At 38.4% G+C, this 25539-nt stretch overlaps 1 protein-coding gene across 1 annotated transcript in view; it reads left to right on the forward strand.

The window, feature by feature from the left end:
* Window positions 1-25539, forward strand: part of SYNE2 (spectrin repeat containing nuclear envelope protein 2) — a 199346-nt gene that overhangs the window by 80447 nt on the left and 93360 nt on the right. Inside the window, exons 50-63 of the mRNA XM_075150894.1 lie at window positions 72-2181; window positions 3718-4040; window positions 5048-5192; window positions 5920-6135; window positions 6516-6781; window positions 7576-7732; window positions 10484-10639; window positions 14070-14210; window positions 14552-14734; window positions 15271-15408; window positions 16814-16999; window positions 18463-18585; window positions 20591-20773; window positions 24677-24802. Coding sequence (XP_075006995.1) covers window positions 72-2181; window positions 3718-4040; window positions 5048-5192; window positions 5920-6135; window positions 6516-6781; window positions 7576-7732; window positions 10484-10639; window positions 14070-14210; window positions 14552-14734; window positions 15271-15408; window positions 16814-16999; window positions 18463-18585; window positions 20591-20773; window positions 24677-24802 — 4453 coding nt within the window. The remainder of the gene's footprint in view (window positions 1-71; window positions 2182-3717; window positions 4041-5047; window positions 5193-5919; window positions 6136-6515; window positions 6782-7575; window positions 7733-10483; window positions 10640-14069; window positions 14211-14551; window positions 14735-15270; window positions 15409-16813; window positions 17000-18462; window positions 18586-20590; window positions 20774-24676; window positions 24803-25539) is intronic.

Genomic DNA, 25539 nt, shown 5'->3' on the forward strand with positions numbered 1-25539 from the left:
AAAATGCATCTAGTCCATGTTTTAGGATAATTTTTTTTTTTTTTTTTAAACGCTACTCATATTTTCGGCAGGGGTCCTATGAACAACACAGTTCTTCTGGAGAAAATTAAGGCATGCATAGAGTCCTTACGAAAAGAAAGAGATGTCTTAAACCAGTTGAAAACTCAGCAAGAAAGTTTATCTCAGCACTTAACATGCATGGATAAAGTGTTAACTGAAAGCCAAATGAGGCAACTGGAGCAATGGTGGCAACACATGGAACAAACAGTGCAAAAGAAACATGATCAAGTTGTGGCAGAAATCGATGAATTTAACCTGCTTATGAATAAAGCACAAGATATTCAGAGACTGATACAAGAACAGTATTTACAAGCAGAGTTATATTCCTCATCTGAAGGAAAAGCCAAATACCCTGTACTTTGGACCACAGAGCTACAGGACATTAAACATGGTCTTTCTCTATTAAAAAGAAGGATTGAACTGCAGATGAAAAGAATTTGGAGTGATCAAGAGAAGGTAGCTTTGGAGAACTCTATACATGATTTGCAGAGCAAATGGGAAGCATTATCAGCACAACAAACTCCTCAAGAGGATGTTCAGATCACTGGTCCTGCTCTCCTGAAACATGAAATGATGAAGAGGCTGAAAGAAAATATTTCATGGGTCAAAGATTCACTGTCCTCTCTTGATCAGAAAGCAGCACTTTTCCCCAATGATGTTAAATCACAGATCAGAAGTTGTCAGCTTATGAGTACAGAAGTTCTAAACAGAGAGCCTGTGATTGTATCACTGGATTATGGGCTCCAGCACATCGTTCCCAACTTGAAGCCAGAGGAGATCTCTGATATGACCTTCCTTTTACAAACGTTGCAGAATTCATACAAAGCTCTTGTTTTAAAATCAGCTCAAAGATTACAGCACCTAGAGCTCCAGCTGGAGGAGAGGCAGAGACTTACTGCAGAAGTAGAAAAAGTTCACTGTCAGCTTCGAAATGCTGAGATGCTTGCCAGGCCTGACATGAACCGAACCAGCACATGGTCAGAATTAATCAATCAACAAGCCATTTTAAAAGAGATTTTAAAGGACGTACAGGAAATAGAAGGGCTTGTCTCATCCCACTGTAAAGAGAGTCAGGTCACAGTTGGGGAACTGAGCCTGTCTGAACAACTATTTTTGATTGATCAGTTAAGAAGTCTGAAGAATAGAGCAAGGAAGACACAGAGGCAAATTCAGAGTAAACTTCATGAAATAGAAAAAAAGATAGCTGTCTACAGAGAGTTTGCTGAAGGAATAACTTCATTGCAGCAAGATCTTAATGATCTACAGTATGGTGAAATGAACCTGGAAGAAGATGAATTGTTAGGGGCCAAGCAGGAAGTGAAGGATAAATGCAAAGCACTTAAAGAAAAAGCATTAGCTTTTCAGTCCAATTTGTCACAAATAATGAAGTACAAAGAAATCTTTGAATGCGTAGGACTAAAATGGGACTCACTGCAGCTGGATGAATTGCAAACTAAATTTTTTAAAATTAAAAATAAAATTAAAGGGAAGATAATACGCTTTGATAATGTTGTTAGGGAATGTGATAAGATTCAAGCATTGCTAAATGAAATCCAAACTGTGACATCCACTGTAAGAAAAGAAGCTAACATCCTAAATGATAGCTCTAGCTCTTCTCCTGCTGATAATCTTATATCTGCACAGATTCTGTTTCAGACAATTCAACAAATCTTGTACTTAACCCAGGAGGTAGCAAATCAAATAAACAAAAATGAGGTCTTTGATACACCATTCAAAGAATCTAAGATGAAAGAGATAAAGAGCCTGGGGAAAGATGTTGAGGAATTGAATCAGTTTCTTCAAAACTTGGTCTCTGGTCTCCAGTGTGTAAACAAGGAAGACAGCCAGAATGAACTAGAACATATATTCCACGTCATAAAGCATATTCAATTAGAGCTCCAGCAGCCACTTCTGATAGACATAAAAATAATGCAGTATGAAAAGATGCGATGGGAAGCAATTCAGAATATGATGCAAGCAAAGTTTTCTGCTATTAAATGTATAATGGAAAAAGAGAAGGAAAACCAAGAAGAAAAATTTCTTGCTGCTGGTATAGAAACAAAATTAGAGACACTGCAAGATCATGAAATACAACTGAAGACAGATGTTGCTGCCCGTGTTGTAAGTATATTTAATAAAAGTAAGGTATAGCCATATGTCTTTTCCCATAATTAGGTCAGGTGTCTGTGACTGTAGTGTTTATATTTTCATTACTTATATCCTCTTTTTATTCTAATAACTGAATTGGCCCATCATCATTTCTGCATTGGTGGATATGATGGGAATCATGATAAGAAACTAAGATACAAAGAAATTAGTTGTATTCAGTTTGGTTATAATCAAGCAGTGGGAATTAGCACAAGAAAAGAAAGGTAAAGGGGGGAAAGGAAAAGGTTGTGTTGAAATAGTGAGCTGAAGAGAGACTGGGTGCAATTGTTCTGGGATTGTTCTTGGGACTGATTTTATGTAATATTTTCAATAGTGACAATGATGAAAAAACACAAAGTTCCTTGTTTCTACTATAAAGAAAAAGCTTACCAGTTGGAAATGATCAAGGAGAGTAAAGCACAGGTCAAACCAATGTGATCAGGCCTCAGGGAGGGTGAGCAAAGGAAAGGCAACGGGGATCCAAGGCTTTAACACAAGTATATAAGGCCTTGATAAGGCATTGCTGGAGGATCGACCTGATTCTTGATGCCTTTGTCAGGAAGGGTCCACTAAAACTGGAACAGATGCTGTTAAAGGGATGAGGAATGTTGAGGGCGGTTAATAGAACTGAATTTGCTCAACCTGGTAAGCTGAGGGCAAGTGGGAAATCTAGCTGGGAAATGTAACTAGGCTGGAGGTTGACTTAACGGATGGAAAGGGACTACTTAAGCTAAAGGGCAGTGTTAACACAAAACGAAGGAGTTAGTCAATAAATTTATGTTGGAAGCCAGAAGCAGAGAGGTTCTGGAACTGTGTCCTGGTCAAGAAGACCTATGCCCTGACTGCCCCAGAGATCAATGGATACGAACGAGGAAATATGAGGGTAGTAGCTAATAACGGGGTAGGGACTCAGTGTCCCTGATGGACTTATGGTCCTGCTGCCGGATTTCCTAGTTTGCTGTGCTTCATCTTCACTGCTTGGGTATTGCGTGGGAAGCACAATGCCAAAGTTTCTCTGCCCTGTGGGAATCCAAGAGCTGGCATAGTCACACATCATTCTGTGTATAAATACATACGAGAAGAGGGTTTAATGAGAAGCAGTTTGGCAAGTCATAGTGGAGATATCCCCTGGAGCAGAATAAAGCATCAACGTGTGGGCTTTCCTCATCTGAACAGGACGTATACTGCCATGTCCATAAGGGATCTTATGGCTCTTGTGTCCTGCCATCTTTCTCTCCGGACTTTTCCAGTATTGGCAGTTCCCTCATAACCCCCGTTCCTATGGTTGAGGGCAATCAATCCATAGGTTACAGCACTGCTCTGTTACTACCTAGGTAGCAGAGTGCATTTGCTATGTGTCCTCCCTCACCTCCTCAGGCCACTTCTGGGAGCATTGGTCTCAAAGACAACCAGGTCAACCAGGTGTGAAATTCTGAGAAGACCATCTGATGATCCAGAGGAGCACAGCAGTCTTTCTTGATTGTTCCTTTGTCTTTTTAACACTTTCAGAGTGCTCTGGAGGAGGCATGTAAGACTGGTGAGCTTTATAACAACGCTGTTCAGAAGGCTGCCAGGTTGCTTGAGGATAATGAAGCTCGAGTCAAGTCTGCCGCAGCAGAGCTCGATAGCTCAGAGGAGGTCTGTCAAACCCCACAATGGAAACAAGAAGAGTTCAACTCTGCAAAGGCTAACATAGAAAACCTGTACTCCAAGCTGCAAAACCTAGTGAAATCAGAAGACAAAATATGTCTAGAAAGTACTTTAACGGAACTAGTCAATAAGAGTTTGGCATTAAGAGAGAAGGCTCAAAGAAAGGAAGCTGATGAACAGAGGTAGGTTTAAGAGATCTTCCTAGATAGTGTTCTTTATTATGAGAAATTTGACTGATAATAAATGCAGTGTTGTTTCTGCTCTGATAGAACCAGCAGAAAGAACTGTAAGCATTTCTGTTGTTCCCAGATGTGATTGTAATGGAAGGAAAACTACCAGACAATAAGCATATTGCTAATAATTCACAATGCAATCATTTTTAATATATTCCAAAAAGTATATATGGGGCTTGACTGAGTGTCATATGGTGCCAGAATCAAAAGAAAGCACATTTCCACAGTCTCTAGTTCAGTGCTGGTGTAGGTTAGAATAGTTTTCAGAGGGGCCCTAATGCATGTCTTCTTCCATAGGCTATTCTGATGGCTTGAGAAAGTAAAGACCAAACAAGATGCAGGCTATAGTTTCCTTCCTTCAAATATAAGTACGGAAGAGATCTGAAGGGCCTTCAGATACATGTACAGAAAAAGTTTGGGAGATAGAGTAAAGGATTTTTAAATTGCTTGCTTATGATCCAGTGCTTCTGGTTCTATTGAGCATAACCTTAAAATCTGCTTTTATAATCAAAGAACTGGATGACTGTAAAGGCTTTGGTAATAGAAAAGATATTATAAGATACAGAAGTAAGAAATTGGAATTGTACAGACCACACGTTGTAGGGACAAATAGAATGTGTGTTACAAACTGGGAACTAATTTTTGGGAATGTCTGAGGAGGATGGAGACTTAGATCAAGACATGCAATTCTTTTGAGCAGCTCCATGGCTGATATATGGATATACATACCTATATTTCTTTACCTCGGGGGCATTTGTACCTGCATCTCTAAAGTATCTCAGATATCAGACCTGAAGTGTATAACAAATGCTAATTCGAGATAACTTGCAAAATAGTAAGAACTGTTAGTTCAGAAGATGTTTGTTTGTTTGTTTTTTTAATTCTAGTGGGCAATATGGTTGGAGAGAGGAGTAACCACAACAAATTTTAATTGGTCTATTAATTGTTTCCTACAGGTATTTTGAAAAATACAAAAGCTACACAAAAACCAAAGATAAGGTGTGTGATAATCTTAACAAACTGGAAAAGATGCTTAGACAGTCTTTATCTCAAATACCAATGTCTTATAAAGAAGCTTTGGAGCATTTAGAAGAAAGCAAGGTAAGAGGGGCTCTGAAGAACTTGAAAAGCTCATGCAAAACTGTGATGTAGCAGCTATGCACACCATATGATAGCGTAGTAGAAAGAAGTGAAATTCTTTATCCTGTATTTATATATATATATAAAACCACAGAATATATTGATATACCTATAAAAAGACCAGATTATAATAGGCCATGTAAAATGAGTACACCTTATTGCTGTAGAAATCAAACATTATCTGTGCTTAAGATAGTGTTGCCTTTCTGTTCAGCTCCCTCATTGTTTCTCTGCAGGACTGATCAGATTTCTAACATTGCTGTTGTTTTCCCGCAGAAGTGAAAATCAGAAAATTTCCAGTTTCCCCACTCAGGACTCTTGCTGCCTCCCCAACAGACCTCTGTTACGATGAACCTCTTTGCTATCTTCTCTTTTAGTACTCATCATATTACGGGCTTGTCATTTCATATATCTGTAACTCTTGCTCATTTCTCTTCCCTTCCAAATAACCAGAAAGAAGTAAGAACAAGCTAATTGTCTGGGCACACCGTTCTTCTCTTTGTTTTGTTTGTTTTATTTACCCCATCTTTTTCCGCAGTCTTAGCCAGCAGAATTCTCTCATTACAACCGTACTTAACCAGCTCAGTGGAGTGATTGCCATTTTATTAGAGGATCATGTCACTCAATACTTCATTAACACTTCTGACTATATTGTTTTATTTATTTACTCGTTTATTTTTCCTATAAGATTTTAGTCTCCAACATTGACTCGGCTGAAGATGATCTTGTGAAGCTGAGGCAGGTCTCTGGAGAGCTGATGAGATTATGCAAGAGAAGTGACAGGGCACTGGGCAGGACTGTAACAGTGCTGTGGGAAAATTGGCTGGGTTTGCTTGAGGCAGCGAAAGGGCTGGAAATTAACTGTGAAGAACTAAAGCAGGAATGGAAATTCATCAATGAAGAGGTGAGTTGCTCAACAAATTGTAAGTTTTGGGGAATGTGTTAGGGATGGGGCCCTCAGTAAAATGGCATGTAAAGGGCTGAGATCCATGCAGAACGTCATTTCCCATCCATCAGCTAGTTATCCCCAGCCTTTCTTGAACCTGGAGTCAAAAAAGATGGGGATATTTATAGTACAAATTCTCTGAATCCAGAGCAACTCTGTGTGTGGTTGTGTGTTTTGTTAGAGCAAACTCAAATGTTTTGGCACACTTCAGAGATTCAAGCTCTCTGGCTATGTAATTCCCAGTACTTAGTCATGTGTATGAGTAAATGAATAATGTAACTTAAGGTGATAGAATAAAAAAGCACTTTATCTCATGCTTTGACGTGCTGTTTACTTAGCTGGAACGAGAAACAATAATTCTCGATAAGCTCCAGGAAGAACAGCCAGAAAGTCTTAAAGAGAAGGAAAAGGCCACCAGAGAGGAACTGGTAGAATTACTAGATTTTGTGAACTCGTTTGAGGAAAACATCAACCAGCAACAGCTCCTCTTACTCTTACTTCTTCACCGAATAAGAAATATCCTGAATACACCTGAAAATACTGAGGCAGAAGCTGCCCTTCCTGCCTTATGTGAGATAAAAGCAATGCAGGATCGCTGTAAAAAGTAAGTGGTGTGAAATTTCTGTTGAGGATATGACATAGGACTACTTATAAGCACAGTGTTTTATTGGATATTAAAGAATATATGAAAGCTGTAATGCACTTAAAAAGATAGTGAATGCTCTACTGGCCAGTGCTCCATCTAACCCATCTGCTGTCTTCAGCATGGGCATTGGGAGATAGTAGTTAGCGAGAAGACCTGAGCCTGGCCATATCATGTGTGGGCTGCAATTTGTGTTCAAATGTAGAAGGAATCAGAAGGGATGATGGTCGATTTTGGAGGCTCCAAGCTCTTGTGAACTTGAATGAGATGTGTGGATTTTCCACTCTTAGGAAAATCAGACCTTGTGCTTTTTGCAACAATGCAACTTTTGCCTTACTAAGTGAGTGCCACTGTTTAAAATTTGCCTCAAATATTTTTTGCAAATCTGTGATTGTACTCGCCCTTCTCCATGCTTGCTTTTTTGACATGGAAACCTTTGTGAACGTCTTCTGCTCTGCCAGCGTTCTCAAACTCTCAGAACCTGAGCTCTGTTTGCTGTTTAAGTATGCATGCTATCTCATTTGGTCTACCAAACATACTTTGTTTAGCAATATCTGAAGACTCATTTTTGAAGAAACTGAGACAATAAAGGACAGAAACTCAGAGATTTAGTTACAGAAAATAATTTTAAAATACAGACAAACGTGGTTCTGGATATATATTTTAAAAATATCTGTATTAAGCATGCTCTTTGATTACTTCTACTTAGTGTAGAGTCTAACACACAATATATCCTTGCTGGAAATCTTTCATAGGTTGTATGAAAAGGCTCAAGACCATAAGGATTCTGTACAAGCTGAGATTCAAGAGAGGAACAAGATCACTGAAGAAATAAGTGCTGTGACAAATGCATTACAGAATGCTGCATCTGTGTTATTACAAGATGCTACTGGAAAGGCAGGACAACTGGAGGTTGGTAACGGCTCTTGTTATTGTGTGGGGACATTTAGAAAATGTTCTCTTTTATGCTGGGGCTTGAACTTGCTCCAAATAAAATTATTGGCAGAGTATATGCATACGCACATTAACTTAAAGAGAATGAATCTGGCTCAGCAGAATATAACTGGCCCTGCCATGTCCTTGGTTTGCATTCCTCTCCCTCTATGTGGTCCAGTTAGCAGGTTCCAGATTGCAGAGAGATTCACAGCCAGTTGCATGCCTTTTAGGACGGACTGCTTAGTGTACATCCTGTGCCCCTTTTCTCCCTACCTACCTAGCCAGGGCAGCTTCAGATGCTCTGGATTTGATGTCCCACATCAAGGGGTTCACCTGGTAAATGCTTTTTAGAAATCAAATTGTGATCACGACCGCAGTCTCCACCAGCAGCAACCAGCACTCTGCAGCAACCGTCTATAAATTTCTATCATTTCAGTATACTTTTGTTATCCTTCTTTGAATTCTTGACTTTACAAAATGCTAGTATTCCTAGCACTTCCTGAATGTGATTTTATTTATTTATTATTGATTATATTTGTTTCAATTTAGTCATATTGTGTTTATATTACTATCTTAATGTTTAAATCTTGATCAAAAATTTTTTTAATTATATTTAATCGAGTTATCTTTTAATTATAGAACTTTATAATTTATTTATTCTAGCCTACTAAGGTCTATTACATATTCTAGCCTACTAAGGTCTATTACATAAGGTCTATTCTAGCCTACTAAGGGCTCTCTTTGCTGAATCTCATATAAAAACTAGTTGGGGATGCCCACCATGTATTTTCTTTAGAAGGTGAATGCTTGAAGCTGACAAAGGGCTAGCAAAAGTACAGAAGCCAAAGATCATGGTGGCAGATACGAGCATTTTCCTAGGGGTTAGCATGAGACACAAGCAATAACTGCATCTTTAGGAAGTTCTGAAAATCCATGAGCTAGCATTACTGTGGTGAAACCTTGTGGGTTTGTCTGAAAGGGCTGGTTTTCTATTTAGAATTATTTAGAATTGGAATTTAGAGTTGGGTCTGCTCTTTTACTCAGTTCTTTGTATCCATGAGGAAATGTTACCACTGCAGGTGCTTCATGCCTGCTCTTTTTCCTGACATCCAAACTGTGCTACTCTGAGCACCTAAAACTCACCCAAAAGTGAGTTTAGACTTTGTTCCTATTCCTGACAGCAATCATCACAAGCAAGTGTTAGCAGCAATCCCGTCAAATGATTTCTTTGTAGCTGTATGTCACAGCAGGCCTGTTCCTTTTAAGAAGATTTAGCTGAAAAATTCCTTAATTTTACCTAATGCAAACACCAGCAAGCCAAAATCTGCAGGGCAATTTCATCCCTACTTCCAAAGAAAACCTAGTTTCTATAAAATCTATAGCATTATTCAGGGCTCCGTTGCATTTATTGAATGGAAATGCCTACTTCACTTCCAGATGACAAATCTAGGTTAGTCGGGTGGCAAAGTTTTAGCTCGCCAACATAGATGAATCTGCAAATGGGAATTGATATCATCTAGTCCCCTAGGAAAAAAATTGGGACAGTTTTGGCAGGCATCTGCTTTCCAGCTATATCTGTGAAATGTGAACATGCATTTATATACAGAAACCAGTTTGCAGAGACATGTTGTAACTGATTCTTTCAAATTCAAGTTAGTGAATCTATAAACTCCCGTAAATGCTGGCACAATCTTAATTGGGCCATTTGACAACAGCAGCCTTCTCTATGGTAGAATGAGGCACACAGCTGTTTCATGGTTTTGAGTTTTTTAACATCAGACCCAGTTGTCGTGGGATGACAGGAAATAAATCAGTCTCAGACTCTTATGTATTTCTTTTGTGCATTGTATTTGTGTCAGGGAAGAGATTCCCGAGTGAAGACTAGGAGGTAATGGATTACCCCAACTGAAGAAGACAAGGATGTTGATTTTAATGCCTTTCATTGCCTGATAGGAGCTTTTCCCCAATAACTTGAGTTACCATTTGAGTTTCTCAAACAGCTGAGCATTGGGAAAAGGAATCATAAAGTAATCAAACAGAACTTTCCAACTTGAAATTCTAGAAAACCTTCAAAACAAATGAGTTTCTTCATTCTTTCTGCAAGAGGACTTAGATCGGATTTTATTTCTAGGCCACAGGCTGTAGACAATTGTTCAAGTTTCTTTTATCTCATAAAACCTACATTCTTCATGCAGAACTGGAAACTACTGTTTTGAAAGGAGCCTGCTGTGCTGCTCTGAAAGTAGACACTTCAGCTTGAAACCTGTTGCTTTTTGTGGCCTTTGTGTTGTTTATAATAATGAAGGAATGAATGCTGGCTATTAAACATCTTTCAAAAAGAAAGTGCACTTTTGGCAAAAGGGAGAGCACAAAGGTTAACATTTAATCATAGGAGCACTTCAAATGATTACAATGCTATACCTGTCAATAAACATCAGTGTGTCAGTTGCTTGACACGGAGTAGTATCAAGGTTAATTAATTCTTACAGATTGAAAAGCCATAATTTGATTAAATGAGTGAATATTTCTCAAAGTTAATCTGTTTGCAGAGGTAGTCAAATTAGGTTTAGTATCACAAAAACAACTTTTCCAAACCATGATCATGGTAGGAAATATAAAACACAATATGTATGTATGTATATATACACACATATGTACGTATACACACGTGCACATGCACTCAGTAAAAACTGGGTAAAACTGCTGAAGTTATTCTTAATTTTGTAGGAGGTTCAGAGTGTGATTGGTAAAGAAAGTCAAACTCTAAAGGATATAATGGAGAAACTCCGGATCAAGTATTCTGAAATGTATACAATAGTTCCTGCAGAGATCGAAACACAGTTGGAGGACTGCAAGAAAGTATTGCAAGACCTAGAAGACAAGGTAACTGTCAATGTAATTTTCATACTTACCTTTTTGTAATGTATAAATAAGTAAGCAATATTTTATGAATGTTGTAACTATAAATTTCAACTTGAAACATTGATTATTTTCATTTGCATTTTCCTCTTGGTGAAAATGTATGCATGAGGAAAGATTCCTCATGTTAACTGTTTCCTTTTAGAATACCCTTACAGTAAGCTGTCTGAATATAATATTTTCCTTTCCTGTTAAAAGAGGACAGGCAGAACCACTAGCAATAAAATCTTGGCTATGATATGGATCCTGTCTTCTATCCAGTCTGATTCTTAAACTGAACTAGTAGTCAAAGTTGATTGGGAAGTTTGTATAGTTTAACTGAGAAGATATTTTCAAAACTAAGTTTAACTGAGTTAAAAGAGGACTTTGAAACCAGATCTTTGCACACATGGTAGGATAACATGGCACGGTTCTTTATACCACCCCTCGGGACATGGTTGCATTCCTTTAAAAGCAGGCAGGGAATTTAAATATCTAAATAACAGTGCCTCGGCTTTTTGCAATGTTTTCTATATACAGGGGATATAAACAGTTAAAGCAAAATTAAAGGAAAATGGAGTAATACTGTAAGTTTGGGATCAAATTTTAGCTTGGTATAATTATTATCATTGTTATTTATTCATTTGTGTTACTTTTAAAAAGAAAAAAATCTTTCAGTTCTCTTATTTCAGAAATAATAATGTTTAATGCTAATTTTAAAGCCTAAATCTCAGTTAATTTGATAAAACTTGAAAGTTTAATAAAACGATTTTGAAATCCAGTTACTTGTTAGTGTCTGTCAGATTATTCATTCATTTTATGTTACATTAAATATTTAGAGACATACTCATTACAGCTTATTAGTTTTAATTTGGTTAACTTTGTAGTTTCTGTTTCAAAATGGAACCAGTCTTTTTAGAACCAACAACTGGGTAGGAGACAGAAGGAGAAGGGAAGTAAAATAGTATTTATGCTTTGGGGGGGTGTTGTTGTTTACTGTTTCATTTACTGAGATAAAAAAATATCTCAATGCACACATTACATGTTGGAGTGAAAGAACTGGTCCTGCAAACTAGATAACATTTTCTTTTCACATTTACGTAGTGGAAAACAATATAAACTATCTTGGAATTTTTTAAAATGCATTTAGGAAACAAAATAAATCCTAGTGGAACTGGAGATCAGTGTAGTTACATACTAGGAGATACCAGCATGTGTTAAATGGAATTAACTTGTCATATTTTAATGGCATTCTGCTTTCTTCTAAATCTGCTAACCTAAAAATGAAAATAAATTGTACTTTTGATGCCATGTGTTTTATGTGAACAATACAATAAATTTATCCCAGTAAGAAGTCTTGAAATTAAAATCCTGCCCTACCGATCACCAGAGCATTGACAGATGCAGCGTTTTTTCTGAGGAAAGATCAGAATTCTGTGCTTGATCTGCTTTCTCATTTCCGACTGTGTCGCATCACTCATATATGTTTCTCTTCTATTTTGGAAACTAGCACTACAAACATCAATAATTTTTCATGTTTGGTATGCTCCAGGATAGTAGTAATGGTCAAGTGTTTAGTGATTACAGTCTGAGTTCCTTTTTCCAAGGAGTCTTAGGCGCTAAGTACAGACTGGACTTCATAGCTTTTTTTTATAAGCAGGAGTATTTGAGAGGAGCATTGTAGTTCTTTTTGCTATATATTTATTTTGATTAGTGCAATTTTATCAATACAGTACCTTACCTATATTGGTCTGACACTATATGTTGGAATCTATAAATAATAAATAATGTTAATAAAATTAAGAAATAAAAATGGATAAATAATTTATTAACTAAATAATGATCTTAATTTCTCTTCCCACAAAAAGGATAAAGTATTTCAGTGTAAGGAGCTTCAAACCAGAAATCTTTTCCATCAATGCAGCATAAAGCTGTTCAATGTGCATAATCCCCATAAATCCTAGGGCTGCAGCACAGAAAGGATTTACCATGATTTAACAATTTCCTGGTGCTTGGCTGACCCTAACAGCAAGCAGGGTGTCCTGGTTTCAGCTGGGATAGAGTTAATTTTTTCCTAGTAGCTGATATTGTGTTGTGTTTTGGATTTAGTATGAGAATAATGTTGGTAACACACTGATGTTTTAGATGTTGCTAAGTAGTGCTTACACTAAGTCAAGGACTTTTCAGCTTCTCATGCTCTACCGACTGAGAAGGCTGGAAATACACAAGAAGCTGGGAGGGGACACAGGCAGGACAGCTGACCCAAACCGGCCAAAGGGATATTCCATACCATATGATGTCATGCTCAGTATATAAACTCGAGAAAAGCTGGCCGGGGGGGGCCGCTGCTCAGGGACAGACTGGGCATCGGTTGGTTGGTGGTGAGCAATTGTTTTTCATTTGCATCACTTGTCTTTCTTGGGTTTTATTTCTCTCTCTTTTTGTTGTTTTCCTTTTCATTTTATTATTATTATTATTATTAGTGTTGTTATTATTATTATTATAGTTTATTTCAATTATTAAACTGTTCTTATCTCAACCCATAAGTGTTCTTACTTTTACTCTTCCGATTCTCTCCCCCATCCCACTGCGGGGTGGGGAGTGAGCGAGCGGCTGTGTGGTGCTTAGTTGCTGGCTGGGCTTAAACCACGACACAGGGTTTAATAAGAAAAGATGTTACTTTGGGCTAAGAGCAAGGACTTTCTCACTCCCTGCACTTCGTCTAGGCCATAGTAACCTGGTACCTTACTGTGTCGCTCAGTTCTGTGCTCAGGCAATTATTCAACTTCAGCTTACTTGAGAGTTTTTCTTTTTACATAGAAAATTGGGCTCTCCGGTGTACCAATTTTTCATTTCTGTGGAGTTCTGCAGAGTAAAATTAAATTCCACATACTTTATGGGGCTCAGAGCCTTTTATTTCAGTAATAAATATCTAAATTTATATTTAGAAATTCACTATACATTGATGCACTTCCATATTCCCTTTTTTGTTACATGGAAGTAATAGCTGTCAGCTGAGTCATAGAGGTGTCATTCTAGGTTTCTTACAGCACGAATCTAAATGTGACCCCTTCCACACAGACCCCACAATGCACCACGATTAGCCTCTGTTACAGATTAGAACAGGGGCAGCTGAAGCGAAGCACCCAGAGAGTTGCAGGGTCTTAGTGTTTGTTTCTTAACGATTGCCTTTCTTGACCAGTCATTTTTAAGTGAGAGGAAATTATTGAACAAAATGTAGACATTGAACCTGCTCACGTTAACACTTCTCCCTGCAAATGTAATTCCCTTCCTGTGTTTTTAAGTGACTCCTTAAGAGAAATGTAAAAAGAATTTGAATATTTTTGGTGAGGTGATGCACAGAAACAAGCAGATCTTTGTAATCTCCCCTATCGTTTTCTATTTACTCTGACAGGTTAGCTTTGAAATCTTGCAGAGCTCTCCTCAGTATGTGCTGAAAAGAAAAGCAGAAACTATTAACAATGGCCTTCAAGCTATTGAAAAGATGTTACAACAGAAGAGTGAAAACATTGCAAAAGCCAAAGAAGTTCAGAAGGTAATCTTGCCAAAAAAATTTTGTGAGTGCTAAAAGATTTTTGGTTGTTTCTACAGAGCCTGGTTTAGCAGAAGCGTAAAGTGGCCCTCCATTCATTTTATGTCTGTAAAAGGAGAAGTACAAGCAAGCATTTGGCTGGTGAATATTTACAAATTCTTTCTCACAGGAAAATACGTGGTTTTTTCAGCTATGAATCCCACAGGTAGATGCAGGGTGTTCTGTTCCTGTCATACCAGTTCCGAAATCTTTGCATTTCCACATGCCCCACATGCAGAATAAATAACTCTGCTGTTATCTTTGAGCCTGACCTTATATTTCATTTCCCCTTTCTCCACATGCAGCAAATCTGGGATATGCTGGACCTTTGGCATTACAAACTCAATGAACTGGATGCAGAAGTGCATGATATAGTAGAGCAGGATTCCTGCCATGCACAGGAGTTGATGGATATCTTAGTGACCCCCCTTCAGCAGTACCAACAGGTCTCGCAACTTGCCGAGCGCAGAACTGCCATTTTAAACAAGGTAGATGCAAATGTAAAAGTTTTTTAAAAATCACATCGTATAAAAAACAAATAAAGGCTTTGCATAAAACATCATCAAAGGCTGTCAAGTGAGTAAAGAGTCAAAAGCCTGCTGGAGGTGCATTGGCTTGTTGTAGCTAAGAGTTTCTGGAGTGGCAAACATCACCTCCAGATGCTACTCCAAAGGACTGGCTCTGCACCACAGTTGACGGGGGTTAGCATGGGAAATTCATGCCCCTGGCTGACTGATGAGGTGGTTCTCTATGACTCTGCTAATGGGCTATCTATTAAAGTAACATTGACGTATAAATCGCCCCCATGAAATGGAAGCACCAAAATTACCTTTGATTAGAGGAGATAGCCTGAAATCATGAAACTGTTTCAGAAAAATTATGATCTTTATTTCACCATACTAATTTAACTGACCATGATGAAAATGCATCCCGTTTTCTTTTAATCTTGTCCATAGATGTGTTTATCCTATACAGTGAATAGAAATGCATTTGTGCCTTTTTGTAAAATCCTGTAATTTCCTAGACTGCCAACAAGATGGAAGAATATGATGAACTCTTGAAGAATGTGAAGGTTTGGATAGAAAACACCAACTGCTTGCTAAGAGCAGATGCTCAAAATGACTCCGCAAAAACCTTGCGCAAACATAGTGATGACCTTCAGGTAAGTGTTAATGCAGATATATGGTCTTGTTAGAACTGGTTGCTCTGTACAGACACAATTTTGCATTCTTAAGTCTTACTAACATAAATAATTTACCATTTTCAATAAATCCTTTAAGCGAAAAATAGTTATAGTTGACACTTACGAAATACAGATGGATACTTTTCGGTGTTTGACATATCTATCTTCTGAAAGTGCTGAACTGTAGTACATCTATCTTCCAAAAATATGTGATTGTCTTCTGTTACCCTACTGTGTGGCTATAATCAGTTTTTACTGCCTGAATATGTATGGTTCTTTCTGTATTGTGTGTATGTGATCCAAAATGGATAAAGTGATATTTTGATGTCTGTGTGTTAGATGGAAACTTTGAAGTGAATTGTGATTTGGAAGGCAGTCCTCACTGTATCTTGAAGGTAATTCTGATGGTAATTTCAAGAATCAAAAGTTTGTAATATTACAGGGAAGATCAGGGCCAGGCACGTGCCAAGAGGATTTCTGGCAATTTTGTATTTGAAATTCAAGTTTTCTATATGTCCACTCCTTGGCTTAGGCCGAGAGAGAAAGTTGGTGCTCTGAACATAGATTTTTGTATTAAAACTAATAAGAATTCCTTACAAGAAGTAGCTGACTGTTTTGGACTGATTTGTTACAGAGCACATAGCCACAATGGGGAGACTGTAATTTCCAAAATCTATGAACGTTTCTGTGACAAAAGCTTATTGTCTTCTGCATTTGTGGTTTGGAGTGTTTTATGTGTTCTGGGCTGGGAAGCTAGTGGATTTGGAAATGCACCCAAGGCTTGCATTAGAGTTGAGACATGCATTCAGTCCTTTCCTTCAGTGGATCACGTGCATTTCTTGCAACCCTCACTGTTCTTCATGAAGACATTCACTGTAATTAATCCAAAAGCTCATCCAGTTAGCTGCAAGAGATGGGAAGAATCTTCCCATTATGCACAACTGGAGCAGGCTGGTGTGCAGAAAACCCTTTTCAGGTGTCTGGCTGACATGTCTTGTTCATGTACTTGGGGTCAGCCTGACCATGGCACAGGAGCTGGAGAGGAATCTTCTCCAGGATCTCATACTTTTCATTTTTGGGGGTGGGACCTCTCTCTGAGTTTGAAATCTTCCTCTTCATGCCTTTTGTCATGCTCATGTAGACTTACTTTATCTAATTGATTCCCTGAAAATCATGGCATCAGTCTCCAAGTTTTCTGCCTGCAGGATGCAGCAGTTCAGTTCCCTTAGGAGTGAAGTGTTTTAGTCTGAACTAAGCTTTTGGGAATATATGCAATGATCAATGACGTACAGTAAACTAAAACTGATTCCTTCTGGTCCTAACCTCTGTGAAACTTCTATGTTCACCGTTGATGAATCAAACTAAGCTCTTATTTTGTCTCCAGATGGCTTTGGAAGACTCGGAGCAAAAGCAAAATCTTCTACACAGTGTTTACTTGGAGCTGGAGGAGCTAACACCAGTCTTTGAAACAGATAGTGTAATGCAACAGCTGAATGAAATAGATGATCAAGTAGCAACTTTACAGCATGAGATAGCAGAGATTCTTCCACAGATCCAGCATGTGGCTGATGTAAGTTTGGGTGATCTGTAAGTGCCTTTTATCAGAGCTTCGTCATATGTTATGAAATACAACTTACATTGCCTGCATAGAAAAAAGGTGTGCTGGTTTTAGTAAGTGTGCCAAGTGAGGAAATCAATTGTTTGGAAACAAACCATCAGAAGGTATTTGGTATCTAATTAAGCTGTAAAGTTCAGGAGTATTGATGAAACTCCTTGTTTAGGAGGAGAAATGCAGTGCTTGTTGACTGGCAAATTAAAAGAGCTTATCTTGTTCAGAGGCACCTGGACAGGCTGGAGAAATGGACTGATAGAAACCTCTTGAAGTTCAACAGAGGCAAATGCAAAGTCCTGCACCCAGGAAGGAACGTGTCCAAATACCAATAAAGGCTGGCAGCCAACCAGCTGAAAAGCAGCTTTGCCAAAAGGACAGGTGGTCCTGGTGGACAACAAGTTGATCATGAAACAGCAGCATGGCCTTGCAACAAGAAGGCCAACAGCATCCTGGGCTGGCTGAGCAAGAGTGTAGCCATGAGGTCCAAGGGAGCAATATCTTTCTTTTTGGCACCTGTGAGATCACATGTGGGTGCTGTGCTCAGTTGTCGGTTTCCCAGTGTAACAAAGACATAGACATACCTGGAGCGAGTCCAAGAAGGCCATCAAGGAGTCGGGGGACTGTAGCACAGGATGTAGGAGGAAAGGCTGGGAAACCTGGGTCAGTTCAGCCTGGAGAAGAGACATCTTGGGGGTGGGGGAGCAGGTATTACTGCTACATAATGGGAGACTATAGACAAGATAGAGCCAGACTCTTCTTGGGGTGTGCAGAGAAAAGAAGAGCAGTAACAGACCTAAATTACAACAAAGGAAATTCCATCTACGTGTTAGGAAGGATTTTTTTTGCAGTGACATGGGTCAAACACTAGATCAGAGGCCCAAAGTGGGGGTAAAATCCCCATCCCAGGAGATACCCAAATCTCAGCAGAATCAGGCCCCAAATGACCTACTCTGATGGGCACCAGAGACCTCCCAAGGTCCCTTCCAACCTAATTTATTCTGTCACTCTGTCTCTGTGAGAGTTCACAAGCAGCTTACTGTATGTGAATCCTTTTTCCATCTGACAAAAGACTCCTCATATAGGAAGCTGCAACAGTGTAATTAGACCAGTTTCCTATGCTGATGCTGGAAACTACTTGTCACTACTGGTAATTTATAATGTGACTTTTCAAGGATATTTAAATTCTGTACTCAGGGTTTAAAACAGACCAGGTGACCTTAGATAGTTAATTCCTCCAGAAGTTATGATGATATGTAATTTATAATAACTAGCCTTTTAATTGGTAGCATCCATTAACATATCCTGCATATGCTGCACTTGTTTTTGAGTATTTCTTTTTAAATTTAAGTGAAAGGCAGAAATGTGAGCTGGCTTTGGTATTTGTACTATCTACAAATATTCTCTTTGTTTGCAAAATCTAGGAATTGGATGCCATTGAATCTCATGTGAAAGTGTTTGAGAAGGACATTGCCAAAATGAAGACAATCCTGTCATCAGAAGATCTGTTAGAATTTTCTCCTAAAGACCAACTTAAACATGGACAGGTCTGTGAAAACTCCTATATAGGCTTTTTCCCCTATATATTTATGCATGAGTTAGCATAAATATACTTTCACAAGCATAAGGCTGTTTTATGACCGCAAACTACCATGAACAAGTTTTTAGTATATGACTTTGAAATGTTAGTATCACACAAATTCTAACTCTCGGGTCAAAGACTGAAAGTATTATTTCAGTCACGATTTCGGCTACATGTTTCTACAGTAGCAAGTAGTGCAATCCAAGAGGAGCATATCGGTAGGGCAAAACAGTTGATGCAGAGGACCTGATATCTGTGTTGTATGTGTCTTGGGGGTTTACTTTGGACTATCCTGTAGAACAGACATCCATTAGTGGCTGGGTGTCTTCAGAGGCTCTTCTGCAGAGTATCTTCTACTTTAGTTTCATTTGAAAGGAATCCAGTTTGCATGCTCCAAGACAACTGCGCAATGTAAACCCTATGGTGAGACTGTTGGGAGAGCCCTTCAAGAAGCACAGTCATGGTTGAATGAAAACATTTGAAATGAAAGCACTATTGAGAACATGCCCATAGAGAACTCGAGTGTGCCACAAGCACACATTGTCAGACATACCTGCCATATTTGAGTGTCTCCATTTTTGGAAAGTTTATGGCCTGACTTTCAGAGACACTTGGTGCACATCACTCTACTTAGCATCAAACAGTAAGTAATCTGAAAGTCTGAAAATCAGGCCCTATTTTTCAAAAAATGGAGGCAAAATTTACCATATGTTTCTGGAAACATGGGCTGGAGTGACTTACCATAAAACCATTTCATCGTGCAGGGATTTCACTTGGCCAGATGGTTTTCCTTTCTCTACTGAGTTGAAGTAAAGCAAAGCATTATGGTATCTTTTCTTTTATATCACATGCAGTCCACATTGTTAACTGACTGAAACTCAAAAGCATTGGTTCAGTTTCAGGGGAGCGGTAAAAATGTCATCATATCTCTCATAGCTTTGTTATCCAGAGAATGATTTTGTAATGGCTACATTATATGGAAAAACTAAAGTAATATTTCTTCTGGAAAATAATGTTCACCTACTTCCTTATTTTAAATTGAAGCCTGGATAGTACGCTAGTAACAAAAAATTCCTGATACAGGCTGTGCTTATGAATGAGAGAATAAGCATCTCTATACCAATTGGGGCCTTTTAAAATGAAATCTTCTTGAGAGGGAATTTAACAAAAATATTAGTAATTAAAAGGCCCAGAGGTGGTTTGTATTTATATTTTTTTTTCTTCTGAAGTTCCCAGCGGAATGAGGTCTCAGTAGGATTTCATATTTCTTTAGGAGAACCAGGAAGTTGTGAGTTGGTATTGCCATTCTGTCATTCCTAAGTTGATCACTGAGTCTTCCATAAAACATGTATTGTGGTATGAAACTGCACATTTCTGTTCATCCAAAACTGATAAAGCTGATTGTAAACTGTGCATCCGCTGGGGTGTTGTGATATGAAATGCTGTCTTTGACAGGAAAGCCGTCTTCAGAGGTTTCTCCTGGTTTCCATCCTGGTTCATCATCTCAGCTAAGTTGACAAGACAGTTTATAGGACCATCATAAAATGGCTAGCTTTAACATAGGACATTTCATGGTTGGTTTGCAGCACAAAAAAGAAAAATCAGAGTTGTCTAGAGTGACATTAAAGGGTTTGCACCAGTTTTTTAACTGTGTTCGCTGCCAAAGATGCGCCACTTTGAAATGACATGCTTAGTAATCTGAGTGTGACCCTTTTTTTGTCACTGTGCAAACTTTATGTATGTATATGCAGAAAAAGCAGAATTGTAAGTGTAAGTTATATCTTTCTCTTGCTTTAGACAACCTCACCATGGATTTTCACTAACTTGTTCCAAGATTAAAATATTCTTCCTTCTTAAATGGGAAACTCACCAAAGAGAACTTTTGCACATCATGACAGTAGTATAAATTTTCAGTATTGATTTTTCCAACTCAGTATCCATCATCCATCATCTATCCTGTATCCTAATAGGTTATACTCGACCATGTTGGTCCCATGCAGAAGACCATTGTTCGTATACAGTCCTATGAAGAAGCACTTCGGCTACCAGGGGTAGAAATGCAACCTTTCTCAGTCTTCCAAAGAGCAAAAAAACTCTTGAGAGAATTGAAGAAATTAGAAAAAATTACTAAGGAACAAAACAACCTACTGGAGGTAATTGATTTTTTTTTTTTTTTTACTGTCACCTAAACCACCTTTATTTTAGAATAATTTTGATCACTAGACAATATTGTTTTTACAGGCATATAGTTCACCTACTTTATCTTCTACGTAATGGTTTGGGGATTTTTTTTGTTCTGTTTTCTTCCTGTGTAATTTGATACTACAACAAGGCACGCTGGATAGTCTTGAAATTCATTTCAGTTTTCCAATTCGGTCACAACTGACACCATATGTTTTAGCATATTGTAGAAGAAATGAAGGCCCAAGTGTCTTATGACCTAAGTTTGCACAACTGATTATTGAAGTCCAGTGTTATAGGCAGGTGCTCACATCTGCAACATTCAAGTCCTTAAATGTATCTTGAACGTGAAAATTCTTTGTTGACAGCCATTAGATAGAAATTGCTGACAATTAATAGCAGAAAGTCTTTTACTAAAGATGATCTTCCCAAATCAGTAAGCCAGGAAAGTGACCATTTTCTGTCACTGTCGCTTGGTTAATTCATTGTTTTGAGGCAGGCCCACTCCTGCCCTCAGAAGGTCCCATGCAAGGATGTGTCTGCATAAGCGAGCATGTGACAGGGGGCTTGGAGATGCTGTTGGCCAGACCAGGTTTGGAAACAGAAGTGATATAACAGCATCGGTGTGACACATGGCTGTAGGAGAAGGCAGTGCTGGTGGGGTCAGTGAGCGTTAACTCATGGGCAGTATGAATTATGAAACAGCTATGCTGGCTGCAAACCTGAAATAGTATCTCTGCAGCACTTCACTGAGCAATGTGGTTGTACCATCTCAGGAAGGTTTTAATTCAGGGATATCTGTGTCATGATCCATTGCCCAGGGTAGATATACTTGGAGGCAATCTGGATTTCGGTTATACATGTTCCCACATCAACAGAGGTATGAAAATTCTCATGTGACCCATCCATTTCTCGGCAGGATGATAGCAGCACCTAGAAAAATGATACAGTATCTTTGCTGGTTTGGTTTTCCAAACCTATTACAGTAAAGCAGAATGCTTTAGAACATCTAACTTCTTACTGGGCATATCGGAGGCCAGGCAGACACAAGTGGCAGCTAAAACATGAATGTCCATCTTTGATTTTCAGTTTGTGAAATTAAGAGCACCACACCAAGAGAAAAGCTCAAACATGCTACATGACTAATGCATGCTTGGAATTTAGAAAAAAGCAATGACTATGTGAGATCCATATGAACCCTACGATCTTTTTTTTTTCAGTCCATACAATTTCTTATGTCTGAAAAATGGATGTGGTAAAACGTACCTTTTTCAGAGAGTTACCAGATTAAATGCTCGAGAATTTTCAAAACACTTTAAAACTGTCAGAAACAGGGTGCTTTGCAATTATAAAGTGTTATCATGAGACTTCTAACTGGTTTATGTGGAGCATTAGGTCAAGGTTTAGATTTTTCTCCTTTTCGAAACAGCTGTAACCTTTTTTACTCAGCATCTGCCTTTATCTTAGAGGCAACCAACAATCTGTAGCTGAGTGAAATTTCTCTGTCAGAAAACAGATTTGAAAAATTGCAATTCTTGGCAGCTAGGATATCAAACTGTGCAAAAAAGATTTTCCAGTCCTGTGGAACGTGTTGAAAGCAGCAGTACAAGATACAAGTCTATCACCAGCTAAGACATAACAAAGGATAAAGCTAGTAAAGGATGGCATTTTGAGTGCTGCATTAGAAAGACAGTAAGTATCCTGATAGAGAGGAAAGCAAATGGGAGGCAAGCTTCCTGTACAAATATATACATAGGTTTTTTTTTCCCTGAGGATTAGTTTTGAAATTTTAGTGTTTGGATGTGTTAGCCCGTATTTTGCTATCGGTCATGCAATAGGATATTGCACTAGTAACTTTTGTATAATTAAGTTGCAGTGTAACACCTGAAGAAGTATAACAGAAACAAAACCTGTAATAAGTAGTGTAAATGCTTTGGGGCAAGATTTTAGGTGACTTAGATCTGTGTTGAATGTTGCCCTCTGTTTTTTATTATGGCCTGTCAAGTACCACACCTGTCACTACCTAAATAATGTCATCAGGAAGAGGAGCTGGAAGCTACAGCTGCTTCTACAGGTTTTTTGTGCAAGAGTGTGGCAGTATTTGCATATTTGATGATTTACTGTGCTCATTTTTAGTAAACTCTTCCATAACAAATACAATGCCTGCCTGCATGTACACTACAGCAGGTGGGCCTTTTCCATGGGTACGTCTTTTAGTATTACCACAATATGAAAAGTAAAGGGCAAACGTTAAGCAGAAAATAACTCAAAAAAGAGGCAACACTTCTAGGAAGAGACACAGTCCCACATATATGGCATAATTTATGTTATACTAGGGAAAGGATAAAATAAGATTTTTTGCCATGCAGTGGAAGGCAGGGTATTACATGAGTTATCTTCAGGCAAGTGGCTATATTCACATATTGGCCTGTGAGAGAAGACACTGGAGTCTCTATAAAGAGTATTCATATTCTTTAGTTAGTCCAGGAACTTGAGGGAGGACGCATTTTACCTATTACTAAACAGTCCTGTTCATGTGGAAGTGAAGGTATGGGTAAGAGAATCTCTCCTGTAGAAGAACTTTCAGTTTCTCCTTAAAACAGCAGGAGAAGACCTACTCTTTTTTTCCTCCTCTGATTCTTTAGCTATGACATTAATATTATAGTCCACAATTAAATATCTTCGTCTCCAGTTTGGCTTTTTTTTTAAGTGGGGAAAATAGTTTTTTCTTCCATTTAAAACCTGTAAGTAAAAATAAAAAAATCACTCAGAACCTTACTAGTTTGTGTTTTATTGAGAGGGAGTACTAGGAAGTGAGGAAGTGACTAAAGAAACTGTTCATAGTGGGAGAGACTCTTTGCTCTGAAAGGCAGAGTCTGTGCACGCTTTGCAGAGAGATTTTTCAACCTGTCAGGCTGTTCAGGGGCTGCTGTCAGCAGAGAAAGTTCAAGCCTGTTGACAATAGGCTGCGTTTTTTTCAGTACCTTTTGCAGACACCTGAGGAACAGTCATTAGATATTCTTTGGTTCTCAGCCCACGAGTCGGAAAACACAAAGCCACTAAATGTTCTGCAAATTAAATGTTTTCACAAAATATTCTGATTTGTAGATGTACAATTTCTTAATTACCTGAGACATCATGACAGGCTGTGGCTGACAAACATGAGCAATGTGTGTGGGGAGATTGCTGATTTCTGCATGAACAGTAAAGCATGGGGGTTGATGAGATTTTGCTGTCACTGTCAAATGAGAAAAAGTGAATTTGGCTGTTTATAACATATAATATGTTTTCCTGTAAGTCATGTAAAAAGAGGAAGCTCACACAAAGTGGAAATACTTATCATTTTTATAGGAGGTATTCAAATTGTTAGATACTGTGGTTGGCTTATCCTCTGAGCTGCAGTGTCTGCCTGGTGTACAGCACAGTTCATTTTTGGTCAGTGCAGAACTAGCTGGCAGTAAAGACCTAAGCACCAATAAAAAACAGGTAGGCTTTCTAACTTGATATGAAACCCTGTAATTTCTCTTTTTTTTTTCAACCTATTCTAAATTGTAGTGAATGCGATTAAATATGCTCCATTTGCATTTCATAGCCAAATTCATAGCTCTACTCTGGAGTAAGCAAAGATGTGCTCTTAGGCAGAATACCCCACCATACTTTGGCTTATGGATAGAGCAGTTTGTTTGTCTTTAGCAAGTGAATAATAAACTTCATGAGGATAGGGTTGTGCAAAGTTAGCAGGACTAACACAGTTTCTTTTACGTGTGACTAGAGATACAAAGGAGGCTCCTTCAGTATAAGTTTGTTGCATTACTGACTCGTTTGTTTCTGTACTAGTTAATTCAAAATTATTTATGATAATTACTATTTCTCAGGAAGCTGTAAAGAAAACAGAAGAATGTGAGCAAGAAATTGAAAAGTTGAAACAATTCTTAAAGAACCACTTGGTAGAAATATCACATGAAGATCAACCACTGGCTCAGAAGACTCACTGTCCAGAGGTGGGTTTCATTGTTTTCTCTCTCATGTCTGTTATTAACAGTGTCCTAATAGTGTCCTGACTAACAGTAATCATGACAAAGCAGAGCACTGAGAAGTAGCAGTGTGCTTCCCCTTCCCACCACAGTCAAGCAGGCAATTGAATGCCATGGTGTGACTACGCATACGTAAGTTGACATACACCAAGAGATATTACAATTAATATTAGTTTGTAAGCTGGGTATATCTTTCATAATATATTCCTTATTGACTTTGATGCGTCATTTGTACCTATATCAACTTGTAAGGAAAATTTAGAGTGCTGTTTTCATGACAGCCGACAGCTGTTTTGGTGAAACAATATGCCGCACTGATAGCTTGCCTGTGCTCAACATCCTGCTAATGTTGCTGAGGTAGCAGCTTGGGATAGTGCATAAGGAGAGAATTGAGTCTGTTTCTGATCACTGACCGTGCAATGGCACTTTTGGTGATTCTAGTTAGGGTTAGATTCTATAGACTCCTTTCCTCGTCCTCACTGCCACACTGTGTTTTCATCAACTGATAAACCTGTGTTGCTTTTTCTCCCTGCTGTCGGCTGCTTTCTGTAATGGATGAATTGATTATTTAATGCAAAAATAAGATGTGTTTTAAGGACAGCACTGCAGAAGGCAGGAAATGACTAATTAAGTGTAATAACTATTTATAAAGTGCCTCTGAAATGCTCGGCTTTTTGCAGTCAGTCACAATAAAGTTAATACAC

This window comes from Calonectris borealis, chromosome 5 (genome assembly GCF_964195595.1).
Source record: "Calonectris borealis chromosome 5, bCalBor7.hap1.2, whole genome shotgun sequence".
Classification (NCBI taxonomy): Eukaryota; Metazoa; Chordata; class Aves; order Procellariiformes; family Procellariidae; genus Calonectris; species Calonectris borealis.